The sequence below is a fragment of the Trachemys scripta genome, chromosome 5, assembly GCF_013100865.1.
Source record: "Trachemys scripta elegans isolate TJP31775 chromosome 5, CAS_Tse_1.0, whole genome shotgun sequence".
Classification (NCBI taxonomy): domain Eukaryota; kingdom Metazoa; phylum Chordata; order Testudines; family Emydidae; genus Trachemys; species Trachemys scripta.
The window spans coordinates 53892806-53904390 of NC_048302.1; the positions used below are offsets into that span (position 1 = coordinate 53892806).

General features: G+C 43.3%; 1 protein-coding gene across 1 annotated transcript; it reads left to right on the plus strand.

The window, feature by feature from the left end:
* The first annotated feature begins 735 nt into the window (after positions 1–735).
* On the plus strand, positions 736–11192 carry REELD1 (reeler domain containing 1). Its single transcript, XM_034771511.1, has 5 exons — positions 736–1094; positions 2278–2450; positions 3481–3820; positions 4497–4560; positions 10273–11192. The coding sequence occupies exons 1-5, from the start codon at positions 736–738 to the stop codon at positions 10906–10908; spliced, it is 1572 nt and encodes a 523-aa protein (XP_034627402.1). The 3' UTR covers positions 10909–11192.
* The last annotated feature ends 393 nt before the right edge of the window (positions 11193–11585 follow it).

Here is an 11585-nt window from a genome sequence, read left to right on the forward strand (position 1 = left end):
TATATATATATATATATATATATAAAAAAACACATGATAACTAATCTCAGTTAAAACAATCTTTGAGTGATGAGAAGAGGGATAATTTATGTATCTACCCTAATTACGGATAGCAACCTTCATTTATGGTATGTATGTAAAATATGCATTCTTTTTTCTTATTATAATCCTTTCAGTCTTAATGAACATTCTGCAATCAGTTACACTTAGGTAAATTCAGAGAATGAAATTGTACATTTCAATGGGGTCTTCTTCAGATTTTCCCCATGTGATAGATGCTGGGCCCGAGGCAACCCCCACTGAAGTCAATCAGGCCCATAGATCCAATGGGAGATTCTCACACAGAGAACTCTGTAGGACTGGGCCCTAAGTATTTTAAATGGCAATGAAGAGGAAGCTGACCCGTAAACATATCGTCCATCCTACCTACCTACCCACATACTCATTCCTATTCAAAAGACCAGGTCTTAAACAAAAATGGAGCATGCACTTTTTTGTGCAACAGGACAGTTTAATTCTTATACAGGAGTTCTTTTCAAAATTAATCAATCTGGTGTATATGTATATATTAATAGTGTATAGATAGCTGTATTTTTCCGAGTATCAGCTGATTAGTAGTTCATAATTAAAAAATGACTCAAGCAAAATTTCCATGTAGCTTTCATGGGAAAAGAGTCAGCATTAAAGAATGTTCTGATATTTTCAGAATGCTTAAGAGAGAAATGTAGAGGCAAAATGGCAGGCTTGGTTCCATATGGATTCCTCCCAAGTTCACCAATTCCAAAGAAAATTCCATTGGAAATGATTCATGTCAGAAATGCAAGTGGATGCCTTGGACAAATCGCTTTTTGTACCATGGTTTGTTTTGCAGTGACAGTGAGGAGCTCTCGGGATTTCATGGGCTTTTTGCTTCAAGCTCGCAGGGTATCTAATGATCAAGTTGCTGGCACTTTTGTTTTCATTCCTCCGGGTTCCAAACTGCTGACTTGTTTTGAAGATGGCGATTCTGTAACCCATTCTGACAAGTCACTGAAGAGAAACCTGTCATTTGTGTGGAAGGCACCTGCCCAGCCCATTGGAGACATCAAGTTCTTGTAAGAATATGTGGGTCCTAACCCTAGTTCATATCTATGGAAAGTCCCGATGCCCTTACAGTTTGCCATGTTCAATGGGGGAGGGGCAGGGAACAGTGTTTAGATATTGCTTGAGATTCACCAAATATTGGAGTAATTTCTGAGCTGCTGTAAATTGTCATAGATTCATTGTCTTCAGTGGCAATTTACAGCAGCTGAGGATCTGCTCCTTTGTATTTACATGGTCAGCTTTCCCCTACTATTAAACAAATCTGCAGATGGAAAACAGCCTAAATACTTTGGAAATCAGTAGCCCTGTATACGATTTCACTGATTTTTATTTACCTCCTTTAAAAAGTTAAATATAAATAGAATTGTTCACAGAATAAGTTATTGGCTTGCATCAGATAGTAACAGAGAGGACACTAGATATCCAAGATCAGATAATATAGCTCAGTTTAGGCAGTATAAGTTATGAGTTACACCAATACATATTGCACCCAAAAATACAGTCATTAAAAGAATCTTAAAGTTGCAAAGTGAAACACTCCAGAATTAGGAAATGGCAGCTGACCCGGGGCTGCCACAGGTGTTTAATTGCTGTGTAGCCACACCCCAAGAGACACAGGACTCCTAGGTTCAATCCCAGGTTCTGTAGGAGAGTGTTTTTTAGTAGTTATAGACCTTTCTTGTCTGTCCTCCTCTGGCAGAAAAGCAGCATGGAAAATATCAGCTTGAATGATTAAAGCTTGGCAAAGTTATAAGCAACTGAATAGAGGGGCTTATAATAGAAAGTGTCCAACAGTCTCAGTTATAGGTGGTGCTACCAGCGCTGCTATAATACTGTTATAAAAGTAAAATTGATGAGCCTTTCAAATCTGTAACTCCCACTTGCCTCCTTGCCCACAGAAGCAAAGCTAGTAAAAGTTTTCCAAATGTATTTTTGTTAAAATTTGAAATTGTTTTATTTTCCCATTCAGTTTTGCATCAGCCCTAATTATAAGTGAACCATTACACTGCATTTTCCCTATGGTGTCTAGTGTGTTTTATTTTTAATATAAAAACTGTGATGGACTAATCTATTAATTTTTATTGCACTGTTTTAGTTTTTTTAAATAATTCCTTCTGATTAGGGAAATTTCTGATGTTCTATTAATGATACAGGGTGACTACATTTTTGCCTAACATACGTTATTTTTGACAGTTTATCGGTAGTCCAGTCATATTTTGTTTACTGGGTAAGGATTGAATCTGCTATTGTGTCCCACCAAATACAAAACAGAACACCTGCTGCTAGTAGCAAGAAGTCCAGCACTATAATGCCAACACCACTGCAGAAACCTACTGATCTAAAAGTAACAGTTACAGCAAGCAAAGGTATGTGTTATTTTACTGACAACTTAGTTCCAATAGAATATTTTTATGGTATATTCCTTCTTCCAGCTAACACAAGTGACATAAGTGAACCTCAGGAATTCACTTAGCAGAGTTACTGGGGCCTGATCCCCTGAGGAAAGACTTGAAGTGACACACTCATCACCAGGGTCCAGGCTTTAATCTGAATGAGGGCGGCGATATACAGTTTAAACAATGTTGCCAATTTCCATGATTTTATCCTGAGTCTTGCTACAGTTGATGTTTTACTTAAAGCCCCAGCTCCAGGAGACACATGATTTCATGAGAATTTCAGCTTTCATTTAAAACAAAAAAGTTTCTAGTCCTCCCGGTTGCAAAGAACAGCATGAAAACATAACTTGAGTGCACTCAATAGACTCAAATGAAAAGAAAAAGAATCCAAAATGTACTCTTTTTAATCTCAAAAATTTAAGCCAGTTTCGTGATTTTGGAGGCCTGACTCATGTTTTTTGGATGCTTGGGTGTGGCATTATAGTTTGAATAAGAGAAAGTCCTATATTTATTGTCAGTGTGACTGTTTGATGACCTCAACTATGTGTATTGGACAAAAGGCAGGTCATCTGTCATTTCTCTCAGTTTGGAGTGAGCAGGTCTTTTTCAAAGTGAATGCACATCTAGGAAGCAGTATTTTATCATTGCTTCAGCAGTCTTGGGTGAGTGAAATACCCTCTTCCGAAGATGGAACGAACCATGAATCTAGACTTTTAAAAAATGAGCCTTGTTTCTTAAAGTATTCAGCATGGCACCTTGGCTTTAATTTAATTATTTTATCTGAACTTAATTTGGGGAGGGCTTTATTGGTTTACTCTCCAGTTTCCATGGGATGCCTAGATTTCTATTTTAGCTTTGTGCTGTAGAAATCAAAGTTATTCTTATTATTATTTTTAGTATATGAATGCAGATAATATATTAATCAATGTCATTACAAATCAAGGTTTGAAACAAACAATACAAAGAAAATACACTTGTTCTCTTTTTTGTGTTTCTTAAGGTTCTGCTACACCCAACAGTATTACTGTCTTTACTCAGTCTGCAACATTTATGCCTGCCAGACTGACTAGAATTGCAGTGACAAAAGTACTGGAGCCTGCTTTTGGAAGCAGACAAGACACAGAGCAACTTGATAAGGGAAAGCAACAGTCTGAGACCTCTGTGGATTCAATAGCCTTGAGGGTCAGCAGCAGACATGGAGGAGGGCAAGCCAACAGAAGCAGCATCTACAGTGATCAAAGTCTGGAGCCATCACTTGAGTTTCAAGGGTTGGACATGGCGAACATCTTGCGAAGTTTCATTTTACAAGCTTATACCTCCAGCCCCAGCACACCTGATGGGTACTGTGTGAACAGTGAATGTAATGTACTGAATATGAATACAACTACTTCTCCAAAAGTTATGGAAGGAGTAAATTAGCACCTGTTTCTCCATGGGGCAAGTGGTGCCCATGTGGCAAGCTGTGCATTCCTACTAAGTATTTGCATGGTGAGATTTTGAAAATTACTCAGCCCCTTTTGGGGCTGGGTGTGATGTAAAGTGAAGCTAATACTACAACGGGACACTTTAAATAGAACTGAGGAGAAGGTACTCAGGCAACTTATATTTACATTTTTCATATTTTTCTAAAAATAATCAAAGAAATGATGAATCTAGCAAGGCTAGCCTTCCATCACTGGGGAGAAGGAAAAGGAAAACTGAACTAGCTGATTGCAAAAGTTTGGATTCAGTGGGACTTGGGCAGGATTGGGGCCAATAGGCATCTATATAATTGGGGTGGGTAGGAAGAGAAATTTGGCACTGAATGTTCTGCATTATCTTATCTGTACTGTACTTAGGTTGGATTGCATGACAGCTGTCTCTATGGGCCCCTCTCATCACAATAAATGTGTACGTCATGAGGCTATTCTAGTGAGCAACATTTTTAATAAAGTCCAGGCTCTGGGTTTTTTTCATTGTAATTTGTACAGATAAACAAAATATATTAAACTTATCCCTCCTTTTCCAATATTTTAGACCACCAAGCATCTCAGGTGCTTCCACATCACAACTGTGTTTGACATGTAAGGAAGATATACAGGTAAGAACTGTGTGGGGTGTTTTGTTTTGTTTTCTATTGTTGGGGTTCCCCCAAGACCTCTTCAGTTCCCTAAGAACTCAGTTTGGCTCCAGTCTCATCATTCAGCATATAATCAAATTACATTTGAGTTGACTGGGCTTAAGTGAAGGGGTTGGGTACAGGGTATGCCACACGTCCACCCAATTCCTTTATATACACTTACAGTGCATCACATGTTTTGAGATTGGCATTGTCTCTTTGGGCTAGTCTAAACTTGGGGGGGAGGATCGATCCAAGATACGCAACTTCAGCTACACGAATAGCGTAGCTGAAGTCGAAGTATCTTGGATCGAATTACCTGGGGTCCAGATGGCGCAGGATTGATTGCCGCAGCTCCCCCGTTGACTGCGCTACCGCCGCTCGCTCTGGTGGAGTTCTGGAGTCATCGGTGAGCGCGTTCGGGGATCGATATATCGCGTCTTAACGAGACGTGATATATCAATCCCGGATAAATCAATTGCTACCCGCCGATACGGCGGGTAGTGAAGACGTACCCTTAGTAGGAACTAATCCCTGTACAGCATGCTCTACTCACATGCTGTCCATGCACAACTTACTCTTTACCTCATCTTACTGTTCTAGGCTTATCTGATCCATTGTTATCTTGGCCATTAAGTGATTCCCTGGATGTTTCTCCTTATCTTAGCTAGTACAGACATTCTGTTTCCAGCCTGCTGATCCATTTACCTCCCTAACCCCATCTTCCAAGAAATGAGGCCTCACCCATGTCCAATTACTCACGCCAAGTCAGGCCTGCATCTGCCACAAAATGGAAAATTATTGGAAGCAGGTGGAAATTTTAGCAGCAGATGACAATGAAATCTTTTGCATCTTAACAGCAACATGTGTTCTGTATATGCCACGTATATTACTAAAGCTATTTTAACACTGTTAGTGAAAATATTCCAAACTCTACCAGTAGAGCCATGTGCCTTGATTACTATGGGTTCAACTGTAAAATGATCTGAAAAACCTTTTTGATACATAGCAATGACATGATTTTAAATTGCAACAATTTGAGATGTTTTTGGTTTAGAACCCTGCACTGGTGTCCATGGGGAGGCTGGAAATCTCCTTTTTCTGGTGATCCTGTTTCTAGCCCTGAAAGGCTGATAGATATTAAAGCTGTCAGTGTCTAGGACTCTGATCTGAGTCTCAGGCAGTTGTATTCTTTTGGGGGAGATTCCACTATATCTATTGTGACAAAATGGCCGATGTTGTTATGGTGAGTCCCATGCTTCTCTTGGTGGGGGGCTAAGACACCACCCTTTACCCCTGCTCTTGGGGTGCCGAGGGCTCCTCTAGTGGCTTGGGAAGGTGGTAGAGCAGGGAAGGGGTCTGGGTTTACTCCATATTCTGAGACCCAGCCCCTCTCAACCCCAGCAGGTTTCTTACCCTCTTCCCCCTTGAGTAGGGTTACCCTCGGTTCTTAGACGCTGGGGGAGGGAGTCTCCCTTACTTCGGTTCTCTGGTCTTTCAAGTCTCAGCAATGCACCTCCAAGCTCCAGTCCTCTCTCCTTCCTCAGACAACCTGACTGCCTGAAGCAGGGGGTTTTATTAGGGTCCTGGCAGGGTCTTAATTGACTACAGGTGCTCCAATTAACCTGTCTCAACCCTCCCTAGTCTACAGGGAACCACGCCTTAATTAGCCTAGGGCTTATATATTTCCCCTCTCCCACTGCTCCCTGGCCCTCATGTATCGCACTACCTATCTCTCTCTATATATATATGAATTAATTAATGAAGCAAGCCTGACCCAAAGCCCCATATCCAAGCATAGCCCAAAGATGGATCTATGTTCATCTGTTTTACCACTGAGCACTACCTGTGTCTTCATTTCACACCACTTCTCTCAGTGATCTTTTCTTGCAGAAATGAATGGGTTTACTGATTTGTTTTCCTGCTTAGCTTTAAACATTTTGCTAAACCTAAAACTCTTTAAAATAGTTCTAATTCACCCAGCTGTAAATACTGACTTCAAAACATATGCATGGTCCAGCTCATTGAACCACATAACCTATAGCACATGTACAGAAATGTACTATTCCTTTGAACTCTGAAATAACAAAAATAAATCATAATATATAAAGTGCTCACACAAATTTATCGGGAAGTACAGTAAGCTTAAACAGGCACTTTGGCATGGGAATGTAGCACTACTGAATGTACAAGCACAACTTGGCTTTGTTTAGGCAGCTAAATGCCCCACATCTTGCTTTAAAGCAAAGTATACCAGCTAGAAACATTTCAGGCTGTTTCCTCTCTCTCCTTTCAGTATATGTTCAGACATAATGATGGGATTGTATTAGCTGCTGTTCTGGGCTGTACCTCTTAGAGGGCAGTCAACATCCTGAAATCCTCTTTAGCCTGCATGAGGTGTACAGTCCCAGGCAGTGGGGCTGATTCTGTTATCATTTACTTTGGTGTAAAACAGGATCAACTCCATTGAAGTCAAAGCATTTACGCTAATGTAGAAGCATTGTAGGTGAGACTGGATTCAAACCTATTGTATTTATGGGTATCTGGCCTGTACCTGCTTTTACCAGACAGCTGGGGTCACCCTAGCCAATTTGTGAAGCGTACTGCTGCAGGAGGCCTCCAGCTACAGCTTGTTCTTTCAGGTGCAGCATCCTCCGTCAGCAGCCAGGGGTTGCAGTGGTGCCGCCTGATGCAGCTTTTGCTTTGTTTTGCACCTGCTGCTTCCTGCTGCCATCCCTGGTGCCTCTGTGCTTTAGGGGAGGCAGCAAGCAAGCAGCAGGGAAAAGAGCCGATTTTAGGTACAGCACTTGTCCCAGCCAGGGCCGGTGCAACCACTAGGTGCACTAGGCGGCCGCCTAAAAGCCCGCTCAGGTGGAGTAGAGGTGAGCTGACGCGGAGAGGGCCGCCTGCAGTAACGGGGGGGAGGGGTGCACAAGGGAACCTCTCTCCGCCCCAGATCACCTCCACTCTGCCTCCTCCGCTGAGCACACAGCTCCCGCTTCACTTCTCCTCCAATCGGCACCGCAATCCTGGGAGGGGAGGAGAATTAGAGCGGTGCCAGCGTGCTCAGCGGAGGTGGCGGAGTGGAGGTGAGCTGGGGCAGGCTCCCCGGGTGGGGTTAGCTGCCGTGGGGGGGGCAGTGGGCGGGGTTAGCTGTGGGGAGAGGGGGTAGCTGCAGGGGAGGGGGTAGCTGCGGCAGGGGGGCTCCCCAGGTGTGGGGGGGTGGCGAGCTGGGTTAGCTGCCACGGCGGGCGGGGTTAGCTGCTGCAAGAGGTGGCAGGGGGTGGGGTTAGCTGGGTGGGGGGGTGGCGCAAGGTGGAAGTTTCGCCTAGGGCGCAAAACTTCCTTGCACCGGCCCTGGTCCCATCCCATACAAGTAGCAGCATGTTTCCTACTCTCCCATGTTTCAGAGATGGTGGGATTTAGGGAAGAAATACTGAGAACAAGAGAGAGAGAGAGAGAGAGAGAGAGTGTGTGTGTGTGTGTGTGTGTGTGTGTAATTGGAGACAGCATCTGAATTGAGGGTTTGGATAAACTAGGAAAGTTATGGGTGCTGGATGAACTGAGGGGTCCTGCATGAAGGGGGGGCAGGGTGAGGGCAGGGCCTGAACTGAGGCGGTGGCAGTAGGGGCTGAAGGGATGAACTGACAGAGACCCGGAGAGGTATGAACTGGGAAAAGGAAGGCTTGGAGAGATCAACTGGGGGTGGATGGCTGGAGCAATGACTTGGAAGGGGACAAACTGGAGATTAACTAGGAAGGAAAGAGGCAGTTGGGAGATGCTGGGGAAAGAAGAACTGTATGGAGATAACAGGTGGAGTCTGAGGTTGAGAAGGAGAGATGAACTGGGGACCTGGATGGGAACTAGGGCAGGAGCTGGAGAGTGGATTAGAGTGGGGGACAAGGGGAATAGAGAGGCTATGTGGTAAAAGGGAGAACACTACACAGAATACAGAGAAGGGGAGCAACAAGGGACAAGGGATAGGTCTGGGAGATGCCATAAGGAGAGAGAAACATGGGAACCCAGAGAATCAAGGAAGAGAACAAATGAGAAATATTTAGGAGATTCCAGGAGAGAAAAAGGAGAAGAGAGGGACATAGAGGAGAGATCAGTGTGCAAATGGACCAGAGAACAGGTGCAGTGGAGTCAAAGGTGAGCTAATGTGGATCACTTGGGCAAAGGGGATGGGCAAGAAAAAATGAAAGAAGGGAAAGGAGAGAGAAAGAAAGAAGAGAGACACCGGGAACATAAGAGAAGAGAATTTTACAAATCAGGAAAGAAAGGACAGAATGAATCCAAAATGGAAGGAGAGAAACAAAGGGTGAAATCCCATAGTATTTTCCAGGTAGATAGCCCTTTTTCCATTTGGGGGAAGGGATTGGGATGGCTGTTCCCGGTATCTGTGCTGTATTGACACTGCTAGCTAGCTACTCTAGATTCTGCAGTTTAATCACTGAAATTCTGTTGTTCGCTGTCTACATTTTATTGTCACATTCACCTTCTTCAGTGGTAACCTCTCCCACAATCTGAGCTATTGCTGTCTATCCCCTACCTGGCCTCACAGCTCACCAGGACTCCTGCCTGACTGGCTACCCAGCAAGCTTTTTAAACACCCACTAATGACATCAGAGGCCAAGAGCTTTTCTGGTGTAATTGATGGATGTGCTAAAGAGCCTGCTGGACTGCTCAAGTTGCATAAAAACCAGCTACTAAGGGCCCGATCCAAACCCAAAGAAGCTGATCACCCATAGACTTCACTGGTTCTAGATCAGGGAGTAGCTGTGCAATGTGAAGGTAAGAGTTCAGTGCAGGTCTCAGATTCATTTCTTTCAGGGGCATCTCTAAAATCCTCAGATTGCCTCTGCAGCCAGTCTTGATTAAGATCTGTAGTGAAGTCTAGGCTAAAGTCTAGCCTGGGGTCTTCATTTTGTGACTGCTAAACAACAAGGTGCTTTGCAACAAGAAGAAACTGAGAAATGAGTGAGTTAACAAAATACTAATTCACATTGTATGGGATGGCTCAGCATTATTTACAGGTGGCAGTTTTCCAACTGACAGAGCAGCGTGGGAAAGCAGGCAACTTTTGGCCAGGGCTGAGCTATTGAACTTTAAAATCCTATGGGAACTTTTCCTTTTATTTAAATAGTATCAAAGGGCGAGGTAAACTAAATTCTTCTGTGACTCCCCTGCCCCAAAGGCCTGATCCAAAGCCCAGAAAAGTTAATGGGCATCTTTCTGTTGATGTGGCGGCCTGATCCTGGCATTAGTGAAGTGTAATCATTCGGTGTACTCAGGTGTCTATTTTATATTTTTGAGCAAGATATGTTAAGTGACTGCAGGGCTGGTGCCAGGTGTCAGGTACCAGCCCCAGAAATTGAAGTCCTTTTTACAGAGACTGGCACCTTGATGGGGTAAGCTTCCTCCTCTGCCCTACCAACTTGCTTCCACTCTGAGCAATGGGACCAACTTCGAGTGTCTATTCCATCTATGGCATCCTGTGATGAGATATCACGCAAGGGTGTCAGTTGTGTCCCTGTTGAATGCACCAACTCATTTCACAACCATTGGCTATTGTTCTTGGTTATTCCCAAACTAGGTGGATTTGAACCAGTGACTAGGAGCTGAAAGAGCCAGTTAAATCCCACAAGCTGTTTAGACTCTCATCCGATATTTTGTCATCTTTTTGCTTTTAAGGAGGTTGCTGTGAATTCCAACCAGGAGATGACAAAACCTGTGTTGCATGCTACTGCTTCACTTTCCACCCAGGTTTGGTACACTTACCTGCTTGCAGTTCCAGGCACAACGTCACAGCATAGAGATAGGGAAGCTGACTTGGATGTCTCCAGCAGTTTATCATCAGCTTCAAGGCAGATGGCAGAGAGGCGGTCAGTGACACAGAAGGCTTCAGCAAACTTCTTGCTGCAGTCAGAACATGCAGTTTCCGGAGAGGAGGAGGAGAACCAAGAGGAGGTTACTGGAAATACACTTCCATGGGTGACCAGACCCATGCCTGATGCTGCTGTTCCTGGGAAAGGAGCAGAACACCCCAGAAAAGGGGGACAATTCATAGCAGCCCAACTTGGCATTCTCCTTGGCTGTACAGCTGCCCTCGGCATGGCCCTGGCTGCTGGGCTGCGCTGCATCCATGCCCAGTATTGTCACAAGCGAACAGAAGTGTCCTTTAGTGAACCAGACAATGATGTCATCACAATGAGAGAGGGTGGGGAGATGATGCAATTCAGGAAGATACGGGAAAACAGCTTTGTGCTGGTGCAGGCCGAGTACAACTGGATCAGCCCATCAGGCAGTGGAAAAAAGACAGTCATCTAAAAATACCTGCAAATCCCACATAGTGCTTTATAGATTAGGTAGCGTCGTATGTAGGGCAGATGGTAAAAATTAATCGGAATGTCTAACGTGAATACAGGAAGCTGTTGTAGTGTAGCTCCTATATATAACCATCTCAGTAAATATACTCCAACTGAAAAATGATGGAAGTAGATACATGTTCTGATCACAGTACAAATGCATGCAACTCAGTTACAGATGTTATGAAAATTAGATGTTCTAAATTACAGATGCTATGAAAATATAAGTAGACGTATTGTTTAAAGTATTACACTTAACATAATAAATATTGTATAGCTACTCATTAACTGTGTTATTGTAGCCATTACATTTCCTTTGTTGCCTTAAGGTATAATCAAAAATAGAAATTCTTCCTCTGCACTTTGGTGTCGTCTCTTATTTATTCTCAGCAAAAGTTTCTGGTGGCTTATTTTCTTCTTCTAGAAAACAGACAAAGGTGATCTTAACCTCAGTTCTCACTTAAAACTTCATACATTTTGACTGTGTGAGAGAGACTTCTCAAATCGGTAAAATATTTGACACTTGAATTCAAGTTCCTGCTCAAAAACACAAAGAGATGACATGTCAGTTGAGAAAATTGATCTGAAGAAGGCAGCGGCTGGCTGGCATTATTAAAGAGATCTGAAGGAATGAAAAAC

Excerpts from the sequence above, each read along its gene's own strand:
- REELD1 (XM_034771511.1), top strand. The coding sequence starts at position 736 with ATGGCAGGCTTGGTTCCATATGGATTCCTCCCAAGTTCACCAATTCCA. Across the intron at positions 1,095-2,277 it reads ATTGGAGACATCAAGTTCTT|TTTATCGGTAGTCCAGTCAT; the intron begins GTAAGAATATGT and ends TATTTTTGACAG. Across the intron at positions 4,561-10,272 it reads CATGTAAGGAAGATATACAG|GAGGTTGCTGTGAATTCCAA; the intron begins GTAAGAACTGTG and ends TTTGCTTTTAAG.